The sequence below is a fragment of the Dermacentor albipictus genome, chromosome 2, assembly GCF_038994185.2.
Source record: "Dermacentor albipictus isolate Rhodes 1998 colony chromosome 2, USDA_Dalb.pri_finalv2, whole genome shotgun sequence".
Classification (NCBI taxonomy): domain Eukaryota; kingdom Metazoa; phylum Arthropoda; class Arachnida; order Ixodida; family Ixodidae; genus Dermacentor; species Dermacentor albipictus.
Genome location: NC_091822.1, coordinates 31,249,892 through 31,270,275, shown reverse-complemented (window position 1 = coordinate 31,270,275; position 20,384 = coordinate 31,249,892). Strand labels below are relative to the sequence as shown.

General features: G+C 44.5%; 1 protein-coding gene across 1 annotated transcript in view; it reads right to left on the bottom strand.

The window, feature by feature from the left end:
• The window catches only part of LOC135916610 (solute carrier family 22 member 7-like), a 33,855-nt gene extending 15,397 nt beyond the window's left edge, over window positions 1-18,458 (bottom strand). Inside the window, exons 1-2 of the mRNA XM_065450040.2 lie at window positions 18,361-18,458; window positions 16,360-16,902 (exon numbers count right to left, since the gene is read on the bottom strand). Coding sequence (XP_065306112.1) covers window positions 16,360-16,716 — 357 coding nt within the window. The 5' untranslated portion in view covers window positions 16,717-16,902; window positions 18,361-18,458. The remainder of the gene's footprint in view (window positions 1-16,359; window positions 16,903-18,360) is intronic.
• Between the last annotated feature and the right edge of the window lie 1,926 nt (window positions 18,459-20,384).

Sequence of the window (20,384 nt, the reverse complement as noted above, 5' to 3'; positions counted from 1 at the left end):
GACGCAATCATGGTGCATATTTAGCGTGTCGCTTGCATGAAGACAGTGCGCTGCCGCCAAGGCAAGGAAGATAACGACGGTGAACACCTAGGTAGGTGTTCACAGGGCCGTGCCGATGGGGCGATGCCACCGTGACGAATTCGGGGTGGCGATATTGACGGCTCAGGCGCTTTTGTTTGCGTTGATTTCGCTTTCAGAAAAAGATACTGCTATAAATGCCGTGTTATTCTTACTTGTCTCGTAGATTTAAGTATGGGTTTAAATGAACGCTAGATCCCATTCGTCCCGGAGAGTAGGTGTCAGCAGAGAAATTCTCGCTCACACACGTACAGAGAGACAGAGAGAGAGAGATAAAACACATGTTCGCCCGCATACGCATTACACGCGACCACGCATGCAAACACGCACAAAAAGGAACGCACGCACGCATACGGAAATTCACGCACGCGCAAACACGCATATGCTCGCACACGCATATACGCACTCGTGCGCACACATATTCAAATACGGAGACACAAACACGCGCGCTTGCGCAAATGCAAGTACATATACGCACGCACGCTCAAGACGTGCGCGCTTGCTGTCTCCTTCCCTGCTGCGTCAGACAATATGCGCGTGCAAACAGGCTCAACGCCACTCGCTCTACAATTGCTGTTCAAATTCCAGCTGAAATAAATCGTTTTAACGTTTAAATTTCATGCTTCGTCAAGTGAACGTGCCGCCCACCGAGAGGGTGCAAAAGCATTTGCTCCTGTAGTGTGACAGAACCGCCCATCCCCGACCAAAACACTGCTTTATCGCACCACCAATACTTCGACTAAGTTCCATAAATGCAGTAGTTGTTAGAAGGGACTATTCTATCGGCGCAGTCAGTTGAAACTTGTTGATACTAGGCCAATATATTGAAATAAAAGTTTCTTAAATTTTGTTCATTCAGCTACGCTAGTGCATTTCCGTGAAGTTCCACAGCATGCTGAAGGTGCAATCACCATTATTCGTGAGTAAGTTCGTGCTACAAGGCACGATAGTTTCTTTTTCTGTTTTTAACGCAACACAAGGACATGTGCATCCTTGTTGCCAAGTTGTCCAAGGAATAAAATACGATTATAAAAGTAGTGACTTAACAAATTAGCAACACATTGCTACCTTTTAGGAAGGAAAAACAGAAAATATGTTTAAAGAGCACCACTGAAAAACAAACGAAATCTTGAGTTTTGTGCTGTTGACATCTAGCGGGAAAATGTGGAACTAAGTCCTCTGCGACCTTAATAATATGATAGAGCATGGCATTGAACCGCTACCAGCATGACGTGGGACGAAAGGTGCGTGCGATCAACCCTGTCGGCCATGGTTTGCAACGTTTGTGCAATGATACGCTTGGGTTTATCAAGATACCACGTGATTTTGCACGACTGTGTTTCAAAAATCCCTTTCGGGAACAGTGTTATGCCATGTGCAGAGAGTCGAAATAGGCATCAATGAAAAGCTCAGTCTCCGGACCAGATACGCTGTTGCGGCTATTAAGATCGCAGCCGTAGTTTTATCACAGCTAGCGTTTTCTTCTAAAAAATTAAGTACGAAATTTTGTCGTGTCCGTAGGCTTCCAGTGCAGAACCTTTAATCGATATAGGAACACTACGCTAACTTTCCACACCATGATCACTGCATTTGCCACGTGTGGATTGTCTTCTACAACATGTCCGTCACCTACCTTTTTCAATAATCAACCTACACTTTCAATTATTCGCGAAAAACCTGCTCCTTCCATTAAAAACGCGCTAGATTTGTGCCGTGGTCGCTTGGAGCGCTAGTAGGTACGTGTCCAAAAAATCTGGATATGACACGCGTTTCTCCCGCAAGTGTGGACATTCCCTAACACAAAAGCATTTCGTTGCTAGGTAGAGGCTCGTATCGTTGCTGGGTCGACCAGACCAACTTCACGTGACACAATTTCTTATCAACTATGTACATTGGTTCTAAGACTTGTTAATGCGTTATCAATCTTCGTGTACTTCATGCAATTTCTGGGGGCTAGCTACCAATGTGTTTCTGAACGTTTTCACGCACACTTGAGTAGTCCGCAGATGAACGAGTAGCCCATCGGGCAGCTGTGCTGAAGAATAAGGGTTCAGAATCGATCGTCGGACGAAATTGAGTCACCGAGTATGTGTCAATGTGTATGTCCTCCTATATGTACGTACGTGCAGGCAAAGGCGCCCACAAGGTGGCCTTGGTAATGCTGGCGTGTTCTGCCACGTGCGGCATGCCACGCGCGTTTTCCCCGAAAGTTTAGGTGTTCCTTAACACAAACGCATCTCGCTGCTAGGGAGAGGCCCGTCTCGTTGCTAGGTGGGCAACACCAGCGCCACGCGACACAATTTCTTATAAAATATGTAGATGAGTCCTCAGACATGTTAATGCGTTAGCAGCCTTAGCGTACTTGGTGCACATTCTGGAGGCTAACTTCATATATGCCTCTAACCGTCTCCCGCCCACCTGGGAGACCGTGTTTGAATGGGGTTCTATGCTAAGGGAACAGTGTTTCGAACCAACCGACCACACAACATGTGTGCGAGGCAATGCGTATTGTGTATGTCTTCATATATGTGCATATGCTGTGCTCATCAACAAACCTCTTTCACTCCGACATGAGTCACTGCAGATGTTCACTGTGAAGGTATACCGGTGTTCAGTGAAACTGTCACGCCAACTTGGATTACTGAACATGTGCCACTAGGTCCATGCCGGTCTTCAAAGTACCTCTTTGACATCAGCTTGGGTCTCTGGCTATGTTCCAGTAGGAGTGTTCCGCTCTTTATTGAACGACTTTCATGTAATGTTGGGCAACCAGGTATCTGCTTCTGGGAATGTGATGCTCTAAAATGGCAAAAATATTCTTCGAATTTATCTGATGCTGGGCAGAACCGAATTCACGCCATAAGAGCTCCTCAAGAAGAGCAACCCGATGCTTTAGCAGGCAGCACCACAATAGGTAGGTGCCGCTTTCAATGACCGCCATTCATACTAACGCTCTAGCGAGCTGCGCCATGAATGCACTGGGTATGTGCCGCTCTTAAGAACCTCTCGCCAACTTTCGTCATCATGTATGTGACAAAGGGTGTGCAGGAAGCGAGGCAACAATTCTGAATTGTTCGTAGGCACTGGCGCACCACACCTCTTGTCTCGGAGGTCATGTGCGCACTTCTCGGCGGCGCCACCAGATGGCACCACATCTCAAGAAAGAAGCGCGAGAGAGGAGCATGGTTGGCACATGCTGCGTTTCGCAGCGTTTGCAGACACCGTGCATTTCGGAGGTCACGCGCTGTCTTTGCGGTGCCGCCGATGAATGGCGCCGGGTGTTCTAAAGGAAGTAGGAGATAAGAATCCCACTAGAATACAGGCCTGTGTGGACACGGCGTAAATACCGATACCATGCGTCTCGCATACTCCTTGTTTATTGTACAGGCCGTGCTTTTCGGTGCTTCAACTGTTCCGGTCGAGGCACTGAATGCCGATGACCTACCGAATGCTACCGCGATAGCGCATCAAGTTGCTGGGCTTGACGCATCGTTTCATGCCGACGACGATAGTCTGCGGAGCCTGCGCAGCGTGACGGCTACGCCGGACGTTCACGTGATAACAACGTCATCAACGTCTCTTGCATGGCCGTACTTAGGGAACCGCAATGCACGGATCACGGCTAGTGGGCATGGCGGAAGCAACGAAACCATGCGACTTACGAATCCCTTCTTGTTTATTGTACAGGTGAGGCAAGAACAACTGGTTCATTTTCACCGTAACAACAACGTATGCCTCTTGCTTATGCCATGCCGTGCAGACCAATTTTGTTCTTAGATTGATGAGGTATCAGTGTTTTGTTAATTTGTTACCGTGTTGTGGAAACAGTGAGTCTAATTTGGGTCCTTCCAGTGAAGACATTCTTAAAGCTATACGTGATGACATACGAGACCTCAAGCCAACAACGAACAGAAAACAGTAAAAGGGTCTTCTGACAAATTAAAGGCCACTGACAGAAAATTGGATAACATAGCTTGAATGGCCACCAAATATGCAAGTTGTCGCCTTACAAGAGACAGCTGACAGCTTGCTTTTGAATATTGATGACCTTGAAGAGGGAAGCACACACGGTAACGTCATCGTCTAAGGTTTAAAGCAAATAAAAAGAGAGCAAAATTCCTACCTTCAAGAGACAGTATTGGAAGATATCTTTGAGGATCTGGTGAAGCTGCCCAATGTGGCTGTTGAGCGAATCCACAGAATCGGTAGGCCATTCGAGAATAAGGGACGTGCAATCATTCACAACCTTATTGATGAGAGAGACAAATTTTCAGATCTTGAAAAACTGCGCTAAATATTGAAGTTCGGGATTGAGTATTTCGGAGGATTTTTCGACTAGGGTGCAGTCTATGCGTAAGAAGGTTTGGCAAAGTACCAAAGTAAACATGTCCAATGGCAATAAGGCCATCGTTGCTTTCAACAAGGTTAGAAACAGTGGAACCCTTTATCATTGCTATGCTAGGAGAATGCCAGCAAACTAGAAAAAAAGGTAAAAATCGAGAGGGAGACATAGGCAAAACGACAGCAAGGTGACAGGACTAACAAATGAAGTTTATTCATTGAAACGTCGTCCCCCACATGCCTACTGAACATGCACAACGCACAACATATCATATACATGATAATCACTTTAACTATAAACGGCGACAAATATCATGAAATTCTTTCGATGGGGTGAAATGCGAAAACACCCGTGTACTTAGATTTAGGTGCACGTTAAAGAAACCCAGCTGGTCGAAATTTCCAGAGTCCTCCACTACGGCGTGCCTCATAATCATAAAGTGGTTTTGGCGCGTAGAACCCCATAATTTAATTTAATTTAATTTAAATTATTATGAAATTCAAACACTTCCTAGAGTCAGTGTGGTGCAAAAGTTTTAAGCATGAAATGCACGATAGTGCAGCCCAGAAAGTGACAGGCTCTCCTAAGGCTTTGATCACAGCAGTGGTGGAATCTTCGCACAAACGTCTGAAAATGAAAAACAGAAGGAATCGCGAAGTGTGGGACAATAGAAAAAAGAACCTGGTGGTTGTGCCGTACGTGCATGGTAGTTCACACAGAATGAGAAAGGTTGCGACCACAAACGATGTCAGTTCAGTTTGTTTTGCGTCTTGTAAGCTTGCAAGGCCTTGCTTGAGGATGTCGCAGCACAATTCGCAAAGGAGGGCGTGCAATACCAAGCATGTAAACAAGTTTTGCGTGTGGGACACATGTGTAGTCTACGGCATCCCGTTAAAATGTGGCCAAGTTTACGTAGGGCAAATTGGTGGCTGTGTAAATGATCGGATGCGTGAGCATTATAAACTGGTACCCACAGTCACGGGAGGTAATATTCCGCTGCTTTGTACGGAGTGCGGCTGCTCTCCCATCTAAGACAACATATCAGTCGTGGGGGATGGCTAAGACTCAGCAAGAAAGGGAGCAGCTTGAAGCTTATCACATCTGTAAGCTTGGCCCCGAGAAGTCTGTAAGCATGCCATAGGTGTTCTTCACTAAGAAAGAGTTTGGATTTCTTGATCAATGTCGCTCTGTATAGTTAAAGTGATTATCGTGTGTGTGATATGTTGTGTCTTACGTATGTTCAGTACGGACGTGGGGGACATCGTTTTCCTGAATAAACTTCAGTTCTTAGTCCAGCCGCCATCCTGTCGCTTTGCTTATGTCTGCCTATTGATTTTTCCCCTTTTTTTCTAGTTTGCTGTCATCCTCCTAGCATAACCACGTAGCAACTAACCGAACAAGCTACTCTTATGACCTGTACTATTGGAATGGGGCGCGGGACGAACTTGTACAACTTACAGTGCAATGACCAGGCTCTTGAGATGATTACACCCAAGAGTATAGTTAAAATAATTACCAATAACAGCCAATAGTTTATCACCACTGAAGGACGGTGTCCTTAATGAGTGTCCCCGCTAGGAGCATTGCAAACAAGCGTGATAATCGGGAAGGTTCTGAACAGCATGGGTTTGCTAATCTGGACAGTATATATGATGCTAATGTTGTATCTGTAACGCATGAAATCGTCCGTGACGATCGCTGTTGAAGAGCGGGAGGAGCGGTACTCCTGCTGAAGAAGGGTATTCAGTATACACTGATCCCACACAATCATCATCAACATCACCATTATCATCAACCTATATTAAGTCCCATGCAGGACGAAGGCCTCTCACCCCGATCTCCAATAACCACTGTCTTGCGCCAACCGACTGCAGCTTGCGCATCCGAATATCTTAATTTCATCACTCCACCTAGCCGTCCCCGACTGCGTTTCCCTTACCTAGGCACCCATTCTGTAACCCCAATGGTGTACTGGTTATCTAAACAACGCATAACATGTCCTGCCCAGCTCCATTTCTTTATGGTAATGTCAATTAGAAAAGCAGCTCTGCCTGTTTGCTCTTTGATCCACACCCCTGTCTTCCTGTCTCTGAACGTTAAGTCTATCATTCTTCGTCCCATCGCTTTTTGAGTGGTCCTTAACTTCTTTTCGAGCTTTGTTTGTCTCCAAGTTCGTGTCCCATATGTTAGCACCGGTACAATGCACTGATTGTACACCTTTCTTTTTAGTGGTAATGGTAAAGTTCTAGTCAGGATCTGACAATGTCTGATATATGCGCTAACTCATTTTTATTCTTCTGTAAATTTCCTCCTCATGATCAGGGTCCCCTGTGATTATTTGACCTAGGTAAACATACTCTTTCACAGACCCTAGAGGCTCACTGGCGATCCTGAACTCTTGTTCCTTTGCCCGGTTATTCATTACGATCTTTGCCTTCTGCATATTAATCTTCATCCCCACTCTTACATTCTCTCTGTTAAGGTGCTCAATCATTTGTTGTAACTCGTCTGCACTGTTGCTGAATAGAACAATGTCATCGGCAAACCGAAGGTTGCTGAGGTATTCGCCGTCGATCCTTACTCCTAAGGCTTCCCAGTTTAAAAGCTTGAATATTTCTCCCAAGCACGCAGTGAATAGCTTTGCAGAGATTGTGCCTCCTTGTCTGACCCTTTCTTTATAGGCATCTTCCTACTTTTCTTTTGGAGAATTAGGGTAGTTGTGGAATCTCTATCGATATTTTCCAGGATATTTACGTAAGCGGCCTGTACTCCTTGATTATGTAATACCTCTATGACTTCTGGTATCTTTACTGAATCAAGTGCCTTTTCGTATTCTATGAAAGCCATATATAGAGGCTGATTGTACTCTGCGGATTTCTCGACTACTTGACCGATGACATGGATGTGATCTATTGTTGAGTATCCCTTCCTGAAACCTGCGTGTTCCCTTGGTTGACTAAAATCCAGTGTTGCCCTTATTCTATTGGAGATTATCTTGGTGAATATTTGATATAAAATTTGGAGTAAGCTAGTGGGCCTATCATTTTTCAATTCTTTAACGTCTCGCGTTTTGTGTATTAGTATAATGTTGGCATTCTTACAGTTCTCCGGGACCCTTGATGTCGTGAAACATTTCTTATAAAGGGCCGCAAGCTTTTCAATCATAATTTCTCCTCTCATTTTGAATAAATTGACTGTTATTCCATCTTCTCCTGCCGCCTTTCCTCGTTTTATGTCTTCTAGGGCCCTGGCAACTTCTTAGAAAATTATATAAAGAACTTCTGTAGCTCGTTCATTACTACTTTCAGTGTAGGTGTCCTGGCTGTTCTGGGTATCTTACAGATCAGCATAAAATTCTTCCGCTTCTTTTACTATATCGTACCCTGCTTACCTATCAGTGCAACGTCTTGGCTTGTCCTATGCCAAGTTTTCTTCTCATTGACATCATGCTGCGTCCATATCTTACTGCTTCCTCAGTGTTTCTTACTTTATAAATTCAAACATCCTTTACTTTAAGGAGATCGAGAGGCGCGCATAGCTGCCGAACATTCCCAGCAAAACGCACTTATCTGAGCTGTGTATAGACCCGCCAACTCTGGCACCTGTTTGCTGGAAGCATTATAAGAGTTGCTGTACAACAGAAAGCGCAACGATTCCGTACAATGAGTGGCGACTTCAACTTGCCTAATATAGATTGGGGTGTGGTGTTTGTTACATCAACATGCCAGCATGTGGATGTGCTGCTAGATATCACACATGCCTTCGACCTACAGCAGGTAGTTGATACCTCAACGCGCCAGATGGCAGTATCAAGTTCGATACTTGTTCTCGTCTTGCTATCCGATAACATCAGTCAGCTGGGTGGCACTGTTGATATCGGGCCAGGTATATCGGACCACTCATCTGTCCTTTCTTAGTCTGTGGCGTAAAGCTGAGCGCTGCAAGCGAAGGCCCTACTATTACGTTAACAATGCGGTCGATGTCAGCATATTAAACTGCCTGTAACCAGATTATGATCACGTTTTACAGTGTCAAAGGAACTTCTACTGCAGTGGCTCACCAACTGCTTCTAGAATAGGAGGGCAACCCGCAGCCGATCTAACCCTCTCTCTCGCTCTCCATACACCTACCCACCCACCCACACACACAGACTATATATATATATATATATATATATATATATATATATATATATATATATATATATATATATATATATATATATATATATATATATTCCGAATTACTGCTAAAGACATTGAAGGAGTGTGGAAATGCTTCTGTGAGTTATATTTCTCTTTAAGGGCCATATACCCATTTATTAGTCGCACATGGAGAACCATGGGGGCCCGGAAAATTATTTGAATTTGCCTTTATTTCTTGCAGCTATATAGAATATCAATATGATACATTGACAAAAGGCACTGAGTCACGGAGGTCCCGGAACCCTTCCAGTAGGAGCTATACAACGCACATTAAAATGCACATGTGCTACAAACAATTTTATAAATTAAACAAAGAATTATACTTGGTCTTCAACTCTACAGCACAAATGTACCACTAGTTTAGGTAATAATATTCTGAAGGACATACGCAACGAATTTAAATCAGCCTAATTTGCTTGCAGTATTCACTAAAGAAAAACGAATTGACTTGCCCTCCCAGCCCTGCGAAAGTGGATGTCTTGCGAAACTGTTGGAAACCACTACTACAACTGCTGAGAGGGGAGGGGGGTGTATCCAATGCTTTATGGTAATGGTAGTAATGGCAATTTAGAGTCATGGGACTAGTGGTAATCTTGACAGCATGCCTCGTATGGACGCTGCTCTTCGGGAGTCCTAAATATGCGTTGCCTACCCACAGGGGTGCTGCTACAACAACAAAATCAGTTGCCACACTTGTTCTCTTATATACGAAAGGCTAGTGACGTCACTTCCCAAGTCGCAAGTTGCCGTCGCTGCGGCCACATGCGCAGCAGCAATCTTAATGGTGAAATGTATGCGGGGAACGCTACGTGGTTCGCATTGTTATCAGGGGCGGCTTATCATCAATATGTGGTTAGGATGCTGTTGTGCTTGTTCTTCATTTAAGCGAATGCTGTTCTGTATGTTGCACGCGTGATTCCAATGAATGCTGGCAAGTTTCGCTTCATTTTGCTGACTGTTTGAAGCCTGCTTCACCTCCGCCGCGCGTTGGCTCGGTATTGCACTACCTCCGGGATAGGCCCATATTTTTGTCCACGGATGATGACCCGGAAAATGCCGAGCAACAAGAGGCTAACAGCATCGCTGCAACAAAGACAGCAGATGTGTGCGACTTTGGAGATTTACAACCCAATTTTCAAGGAAGCTGCTTCTATCTAACAATTGCAATAAAATACAACAAGGCTGATTCTTGGTCTAGTTGGTGTGGTTTACTCATAATGGCAAAGCCTTAAGCGCTATTCAAACAGACAGCGCTGTCCTGTGTCTCAGTCACGTCCCTGTGTTTTTCAATTTCGGTAAAGGCTTTACTATTACAATAAAGTTTCACTTTCTTGTAATTATATCGCATGCTTTAAAAAGTTGCCCTTATATTTGCGAATCTTATTTTAGTACTTGCTTGCACGTAAAGATTACGAGTACCTCTTGTTTGGAATCTTTTAAAAGACAGTAATTCATCAACACACGTTACATCACCCTAACGTTTACCATGGTGTCCTCCCTCCCAGCCTCCTCCCCTCCCCACTCAACTGCAGCTAGATTTGAAATCTCTTGAATTCACAGATCTCCCAGGGCAACGGGATGCCTTCTTTATTCGCAAAACAAATTCATAAAGCTCCGGATCACTAGCATGCGTAATTTTTACAGGTGCCATAATTAGCGCCTCTGCGCATGGCTTTGTAGTTTACCTACATATTGACCATAACGTCCCCTTAATTTTCGCCAAATACAAGCAAAATGTCGCTGAAACAACGTCGGAACGTGCTGTGACGGATGATAAGGCAAAACTCCATAACTATTTGAAGCGCTTCTAACCGAAACGGAAACGTTAGAATTTCGGCGCACACTGCAGGCAATCGGCGCGTCCCCCTCTCCTTCCTACAAAATATAAACCTGTTGTAAACTACAGATATGTGGGGACTCTGGGAAGCGTAGCGGATAGCTCTCATATCACACGCTTTAACACTTGAATAAGGTTTTTTTACAAAAGCTGTGTTTAATCCAAACGCGTTTAACTTTGCACAAAGAGTTTCCATGAAGTACCACCGTTTTTTGCTAAATTTGGCCTTGGCTGGTTTTATAGTGTTGCCAAGGCAGCAGGCTCAATTCTTCGAAATTGATGCGGAATGGGTAATTGGTGCTTTTGCACCAATTGCCCATCTATTTTCCACTTCACCTACACAACACCCAATAATTTGTCCCTACAGTCGCCAAACATATGACACCAGGCGAGGACACCACCATAGGTTCAGTGAGGACACCAGGCTAAACTAATATTTCCCGCATGAAAAAGTGAGAAAAAGATATGAGGGTTGACTAATAATTCGTAACTCTTCTAAATAATCCAGAAACGTTAAAACTAAGCGTCGCGTTACACTTAGAATGTCACCTATTCCTTCAGAGTACAAAATATCTGAAACGCAGAGCTCTCTTGGGAAAATGAGAAACTTACATAAATGCATCGGCGTGGTACTTTCGAGCACTTGCTTACATTTTTTTTAACGCTGTACTTGAGCAGCACCTATTTACCATCTCACATGAACTTGGCGGACTATCACCCTTATGTCAGGAAAATTTGACCTGAATTGTAGTTGTAATTATGCACGCGGAGCCACCTAAGTCTTACACTGCTCGTAAAACAGATTATTAATGGTATGGTCTACTTGAATACGTGTTCTACTGGAAAATGCGCGTTTCACCCACCCATTTGGAAGATTGCCTACACGTTGGCCATACCATACGCCTCATTTTCCCTTATATAAACAAGATGTAATGTTTACCTCACCGAAGCCAGAGAAGAAGCAAACTACAAATCTGGCAATATGCATGAAAACACATAAAAAAACATGAGTTTAGTAATTATCTGCGACAGTTGCATTTAAAGCATGAAAGTGAAAGTTTCGCAATGCATTGCATTTGAAATTTTCCTATTTGCATGGCATTTCAGGTCCGTATCTCCTGCTGTTCCTTTAGGAGTCCGGGAAACATTCAGATTAGCGGCATGTAAGCCGTCCTGGAACGCTTCAATTATTAGCTTACTTCAAAAGCTGTAATCAACCTGCACAGAATCAACAAATATCGCTCGTCGCTCGGGCAATTATTTCGTACTTCGAATAAACACCGCACCCCGCATATTTCACCGAGGATACCGGGGGAAAACAGCAAAGTTCCACGTGTAGCCCATAAACATTGGGCGAAAGCGACTGTTCAGTACCTGTTTTCAGACCACATAAACAACCTACGCAGTGGAAATTTTCTGCACACGTCACTAAAACGTGACCCTATGATTTTCAATATGCGAAATATCTGCTGTTCTTGCTCCAGCAGAAAAACATTTAATGGTGCAGCTCTTATTTAGAAACAACGTCAAAATTAAATCGTCGGAATGAGAAGTGACACATGCCTTAATATAATATTCGAGTCAGTGTACTATTGGTACTGCAATGGCTTCGCGCGTTTGACCATGGTAATCTTTGAGATCATTTCTACGCTAAGTCATGATTACACAATGAATTTCGACAGTCATACCGGTAAGAAACCCGCCGTGGTTGTTCAGTGGCTTTGGTGTTGGGCTGCTGAGCACATGGTCGCAGAATCGAAACCCGGTCACGGTGGCCGCATTTTGATGGAGGCGCAATGCGAGAACACCCATGTACTTAGATTTAGGTGCACGTTAAGGAACGCCAGGTGGTCGAAATTTCGGGCGTCCTCCACTACGGCGTGCCTCATAATCAGAAAGCGGTTTTGGCACGTAAACCCCTTAATTAATTAATTAAATAATTACCGGGAAGAGGTTTGATTAGGCTTTTGATAGTTATAAAATACTGAGACTGCAACGCTATGCAGGCTATCTCTAGACATAGATTATATCGTTCCAGTATTTGATAATCCAACGATTCATACCGTAAGGTACACCAGTCTTTGGGCGCGACTGATAATAATACATTATCCAGACCTCGAGCGGCATCGCCCGCAGGGGGAATGTTACAAGCTTATTTTGTTTTCGTATACTGTTTTGGCAGTCTCGAAAAACGGGGCATGATGCAAGTTGCGCAAGTTAAGGCGGGAACCGCCCAGCGCTAGGCGTTCTCCACAACGTGAGCGTGTATAGCGAATCCCGCGCGTCGTCCGCTACTGGGCGTCCTTGAGAAGACGCAAAGGACAATCCTCGTTGTCCTCGCATGAATATGCATAGTAAAGAAAAGCATGACTTATGTAGTCACTCTAATAAGAAAGAAAATTTATCTTCAGCTGTAGTTTTCTTGGACTTTCCAGCGGACAGCCGGAAGTGCCAGTCCGCGCTTTTGAAAGTGGGGTGCGGTGCAAATTACATACCCCCCCCCCATACACACACACACATCTGACATGGGGGAAGGTGCAAGTGCCCCCTTGCCCCCCCCCCCAGCACACACACACACAGGTAGATACGACTATGTTGACATGCGTGGATAATTTCTGGCTGCCCTTCAAGTCGGCGATGCATCATTGCATGAATACATCCCCTCCAAAAAATACAAACAACAAACGTCAAAACCCCGGATAACGCGTGAAATACTTCACGTAAAGTGGCGCGTAAAACGACTCACGTCCACACCCTAGGGAGATAGCGGCACCTTGGCTATGCTTCAATCAGATTTGTGTTTAAAACTAAATTGGCCCAGACATACTTTCTTTAACCCTAAAATGCGCAAATTCCCACCGATCCCAGAAAGCTTTGGTTCACTTGACAGACAGGAAAGAGCCTGTTGATACCTTCAGAAGGAACCACATGGACGTCACTGACCCAACCTGTATACCAACGGCATACAATGAGTGCTTAAAAAAAGGTAAAGGTAAAATTATAACGATACATAAAACCTGCGATAAGCTCACACTAAATATTTCACGCCCGGTGTCCTTGTACAAAGCTAACAAGGCATTAGGACATTTCCTTTTGAAATATTTATGCAGCTTCTTGGAAGGCAACATTTTTTTCCTTAAATGGTAAGCATGAATTCAGGCGTGACCTTTCAACAGTGACCCAGTTACTTGACATTACTAACGATTTGTTTACACTTCTTGGTAATGGGCGACATATTCTTCCCAGACTTCGAAAGAGCCTTTGACCGCGTGTCCCATAACCATTTTCTATTAAAACTAAAGCATCCGTTTAGAAACTACCGTATTCTGTGGTGGCTTGACTGCTACCTAACGCAACTCCATTAACACGTTCAAATACGTGACTTTACCCGCCGTGGTTGCTCAGTGGCTATGGTGTTGGGCTGCTGAGCACGAGGTCGCGGGATCGAATCCCGGCCACGGCGGCCGCATATCGATGGGGGCGAAATGCGGAAACACCCGTGTACTTAGATTTACGTGCACGTTAAGGAACCCCAGGTCGTCGAAATTTCCGGAACTCTCCGCTATGGCGTGCCTCATAATCAGAAAGTGGTTTTGGGACGTAAGACTCTCCCCAACCTCGTTGAAGAATGGACACAGTGGGAGAAAAGGATTCAAAGCCCATTGTTTCAGGACCAACTGAGGACCGTCCAGAGGGCCCATGATGTCGCTGAAAGGCTTGGCCTGACAGTGCCAACGTGGGAGCGTCCCGCCTTGACTTAAGAAGTCGAGCCTCCGGACCTCATTCCAATACATTTTCTCACACACACACACACGTAAAACCCTATAATCCTTGACCTTAAATCATCAATGGCCCCAGTCCTTTCAGGCGTTCCCTAGGGGACCGTCCTTGAACCTTTACTCGTTCTTGTTTATCTGAATGATTTCACGTTTGACACTGCTGTACAATATCGATTTTTCGCGGATGACTGCATTGTTTGTCATGTCATTCAATCTAAACATGACCAAATACTTTTAGTAAATGCTTTAACATCAATTTCTAACTGGTGCCCGACCAGTTAGAAATCCTTATGTCCCCAAGTGACACCCCAAGTGTCCCCAAGTGAATATCCCTATGTGCTCCCAAGTGACTGTAACAACAAGAAAGAATGAGTATCGCATCCGCATAAAATGAACGTTGACATTATGCCTGTGGAAACGTCTAAATGTATGGGGCCTGAAATATCTCTCGATTTAAGATGGAGTGCGCACATTAAAAACATACTTTCGCCATCCTCTAGAAGGCTCTGGTTGCTTAGGCAACATCTGAAACATTGTACGAATAAGACAAAACTAGTTGTTCATACATCACTGGTGCGTCTTCTACTTGAATATGGTGGCGTCATTTCGGATCCACACAAAAAGACTGATACAGATAAGCTAAAGAAAGTACAAAAAAGAATACCCACGTTTATTTTTATTGCCTACGGAAGACAAGTGTTTCTATCTTATCTGCGTTCAAGGCCAGGTCTCCCAACACTGGAGGAACGCCGTAAGTTACTCCATCTCAATATGCTTTATACGATGGTCAGAAGCCAATTTAAAATACATTTTCGCGAATACTTTCAGTATAACACGTCTAGAAGTACTGCGCTAAACACGAACTTACCTTCATTGCACTCCAGGCTAGAACTATCACATATCAATTTTTATTTTTTCCTAGAACGATAACAGACTGGAACAGGCTTCCACTAGGAATAACAAGCATTCTGTTAAGTCTTTCATATGAGCTCTTTTTCATTTGTCAGCGAAAAATGTGTTTCCTTTCGTACCGATATTCTTTTTTTCATATCGTGTCCTTATTAACCGGAGCTATTGTTCTGCGCAGCAGCATAAAGTATGTATGTTCTGTGTTCCACTGTGTATGATCTTGCTATGTTCAAATTCTATTTCGACATTCTATTCGCTTGTAATGTGTCCTGTTTCTTTTTACATGTACCACCCCTGCTTTGGCTGCCAAAAAGCAGCTGGCAGTATTGTTAAATAAATAAATAAATAAATAAATAAATAAATAAATAAATAAATTTTAAAATGATGGGTTTTTACGGGCCAAAACCACTTTCTGATTATGAGGAACGCCGTAGTGGAGGACTCCGGAAATGTTGACCACCTGGGGTTCTTTAACGTGCACCTAAATCTAAGTACACGGGTGTTTTCGCATTTCGCCCCCATCGAAATGCGGCCGCCGTGGCCGGGATTCGATCCCGCGACCTCGTGCTCAGTAGCCTAACACCATAGCCACTGAGCAACCCTGGCTGGTAATAACATAATATCACAATACGTCGTGTCACTACATCGATTCAATGTTAAGCGGCTTAACGTCAATAGTAAGCGAGGGTTGGGTTCTGCCAAATAATAATTATTTATGAAAAATGATAGATGGAACAATTATGTCGCTCTGCTTTAAATGACTCTACGTTGAAGTTTCCGTTTTCCCTCGTCGAAGCGCTGCGAGCGCACGACGCACAGAGCGAACGCCAAATCCTCTTCTAGTGAAAGAAGCCCAGCCGGTACATATTTGCGTAGTGACCCACTATGGCGTGCCTCATAATCAGATCGGGGCTTTGGCGCGTGAACTCTAATAATTCAAACTTTAATAAACCCTTTTCTGAAACTGGCTGCCCTCGCGAGACACGAGAGCTGTACGCACAAAGCTCCTTGGGACCTCAAAGATATCCCGTAATAGCCCCAATTATAAAACTTTCTAAAGACTGCCTGCTTATTGATTACGCAACGTACAGTTACATCAGTAGGCCTCGTACTAATGCGCCTAGTAGTGATCACGACCGCGCATTTCCGGCTTCGTGGAGTACACCCGGCCATCTCGATGCCATAAGCACAGAACAGCACAGAACTCACCGCAATGGGCGGATCGTAGACGTCGCACTGGCTCGGCTTGCCATCGGGACCCAGCGGGATGGCCACGTTCCTCCAGACGTCCACCGGAACGTCGCGAAGCTCATGCGGAGGAGCACACCAGTGGGGGACATCGTGGGTGAAGAGCCGGCTTCCCAGCGCATGCATCAGCAGCACCACCACGGACAAAATTCCGGTGTAGAGGACGCGGCGCTGGACGGTCCCGTGGCCCAGGATGACGTAGATGTTATCCTGGATCGCCTTGTGAGTATCGGCAGTAGAGAAGCCCGCCAGCAGGCTCGATTCACGTCGCGGAGTCTCTCCCGGGGTGGCCTGCGCTGCTGGCACGCTGGCGGCCATCCTCCGGACTTCGTGCGGGTGATGACGCGGGACCTCGGGTCGCACGATTTCGCAGGAAGGGTCCAACTAATCCACCTCTGCCGACGCCGCGATTCTTCCGTCGAATCCGCGCTCGCGCTAGCCCGATTTAGTTTGGCGCCTATGGATACGGCTCGACCCACTGTGGGGGATTGGCCATGGCTCGGGCTGCATGCAGTAGGTTAGAAGGGAACAATTTTTAAATACAATTTAGTAATTTAGAAATTATAATAAATGAATAATTATCAGGCCGTATTATTTTAAAATTTGAAGTTAATATTATTTGTGTTCATATTGAGCGAAGTAAAACAATCAAGTTAACATGACAGTCTCGTTGTTTCACATGGAAACCAAAAGGCATCAAACACGTTCCTATTGCAGTGTCCTAGTGCCGACGCCCCAAGAGGCAGTATCACAGGGAGCGTAGTGTCCAATCCAAGTTGGCGAAAGGGACCTTCTAGTAGTCGTTCTCTGTGCACGTCTTCTTGTGCCTCACGAGCTTTACATATGCGGAGCAAATTAGAGCTTGCGTTTTCACTGTATCAGCAGAAAGGAAGTCTATAAACCGTTGTTGCTACACATGTTAAACTGACACGGCCAATTCTTAGGCAAATAATTTCTCTCTCTCTCTCTTGAAACTCGACCGAAGAATAGAAAATGTCGCGTTGATTGCATCGCGCGTGCTGCTGCTGGCCACATTGTAACGTGCCACCTCCATAATATATACTAAGCTATATGCTCTAGAATTGCGAAGACTATTGAGGCAGTTGACAAATGTATTTTATGTAGATCTTATCCCCGTGTAACATATGTGCAGGGATTTTATGCATGACGGAAGAATTGGGCAGCTATTGCTCCATGGTGACCTCTAGAACATAAATTCCAAACGATAATAATTCAGACACTTCCGTCACAGTGGACGCCTACATCGTTGAAGAACCGCGAGACCAAGGCATTCAAGCACTGTGAGGCATTGTTTTAGAAATCGGCAGTTCCTCGGGCAGGGCGGGACGGCCAATTTACCTTTGGCAAGAACTCCCAAGATTCAGCGGCGCGCTTAAACTTCTTGGGCGCTGTTCTAATTATGCGCGTGTGCACCAAAATTTCTGGCAGCCCGAAAAATGCTCACACCTCTTGCAGGGCCTGTAATAGCGTAGCACAGGTGCCACTGAGTACAACTGTGCTGCCCGTAAAAGCGGCGCCAGCGAAAAAAATTCTTTTTTATTTTTGATTTGTTTTTCACTCTTTAAGGGAAAGCCGAGGCATATGACCCCGACGCGGCAAAATTTGCGCTATATTGCAAGTTGCAAATCGGTGGATTTCGCATCCCGTAATGCGTGGAGGTGGTGTTATATCGAAAACCCTTTGCGTCCCGTCACCGAACACTCCCTCATCATTGGCGAAAGCACTTGACATTCTTACCCACCTTTCGGACTACGGACGGCAACAACCGCGGAGAACTGAGCAACGAGCTCCGAAAAGCTAACGCTTTAAAAGGCACACGCACAGAGAGAGAGAGAGAGAAAAAAAGGCACACAGGCGCGTACACAGAAAAAAAAATAGAACAAGACCAGAGGGTCAAAGTCGTTCAACTAGGTCTCTTGAACGATGTAATTTCAGAAGCACCTTCGTCTTGTGAGGACCTTGTAAGCAGGCACTCCAAGGTCGCCTGCTCAGACCGCCGTGGTGGTCGAGGCGCACCAACGCTGTCGCGAGTGACTGTCTGGAAACTGTAGGATAACGACAGAGAAAATGTTCTATGCTTTCCTCTCAGGCACATCTGTCCCAGGCAGCACCGTCAGCTATTCCCTATGTGGAAAGCAAAAGTATTCGTGCAAAACAAACGTTCAATGTCTATACGTTCCAGTGTATCCAAGACTACATGTGGATGCCGCTTACTGTCTTATGTAACTCTACGTAAATCTTCCACACTTGTGACCTTACTCATTATTTTACATTAGTTTCCGTATTATCATTACTGCTAGATAAAGAGGAGTAGCTGTCACCATAAAACTAAATAAATCTCTTTTTTATATTTAATTATATAGCAAAACACTTCATGAAGAAAGCAGTCCTAACTATCTCACGAATTCACTCGATAGGCGAACCTTGGGGAACATGGCACGGATAAGGAGGTCGAAGACGACGAACAATTCACGAATGCTACTGGGCTCACATACATTTCACTAATGTGCCGTCAAGAGATCATTTGCCAGCTGAATTTTCTTAAGTATCTCGGAATCATGTATGATGGGACACTAAACTGGAGAGGCCACATTGGAAAAGTCGCGACAAAAGCAACTCGTGCCGTGGGGTGATAACGTAAGATCAGCAACTGACGATATCGGTTGTGAAGGCGTACAATACCTGCGATACATAATATCTATGTCCTACCCATCATGGAATGTGGCTCTCTTGTATTCCGACAGTGCACCTTTATTACAACCTAAATTTTGTTAGAAAGGCAAGCTCTGCGATTGTTCCTTCGACTTAAGTTTGTAGCAAACACCGTTCTGTATTTGAACGCGGCAATACTATGTTTAAAAAGTAGATTCAGAATTTTTACAGCCCTAACATACCTAAAAAGTTTATATTTCTCCTGGAAGAAGGTCAGTGTATGTTCCCAATAACGAAACAATTTTTTTTAAATTATCATTGGTCGCGACTACACACTCCTCAGATCGCATTCGTACAGGCGCAGCGTACACCATGGCATGTGTAAGTTCAATGTATTCAACCAACAAGTAAGTCCAAGATAAGCTTCCAGACTGAATTTGACGATATTTCCCCTCAAATGCTACTCTAATGCCATAAGAATACATAAATAACCAATTAAAAGGCTACCTTTGTCACCTGAAAACAAGAAATATAATAGCCACTGATGCCCAATAAAAACCAATTAAATACCAATTAAAAGGCTACCTTTGTCACCTGAAAACAAGAAATATAATAGCCACTGATGCCTCACTGTCCGAAGAAAAGGCTGGCGTAGGCATTTTCTCTCCTTCCATTAGTTCGTCCTCTTCTATTCGCCATCCGGATTAGGTGTCTATTTTCATATTAAAAATTATTGGCGACTGTTTCAGCGCTCCGCAACCATCCTGCTAATAAATCGTCAGCTATCGTAGTTACCGATTCTGTAATGGCATGTGTGTCGCTTTCCACGACATCAAACACAGCTATCTTAAGTGCGCCTCAAAATTTAGCCTCTAGAACTTTACAAAAAATTATGAGCTTTAAGTTCCTGGCCACCGCCTTAATACTTAATCGAAATGGACGATTTATTAAGCTGAACACCTTTAAGCGCACCTTTGATTCTTATTTTACCGGATACAGCTTACGTCACTGCATCAAGGAGCGAAAAATTTCGTTTGCAAAATGATTTAGGCAAATTATCGCTGATACCATCTCCAGACATTCAGCATCTCTGTTTCGGCTGAAATAAACACTGGTGTCCCTCTCGGCATTTGAAAGTTACATACACCAGATTACGATGTCGCAACGCGCAATGGAATTTTTATTTGTACAGAGCTGGTCTGAGAATATTCCTTCTAAGCCACAATGATAAGTTGATTCCGTATATCACTACATTTTATTACGCAGACCATATTCCCACCAGAGAAAGATATTACTCGAATCTCCACTCTGCA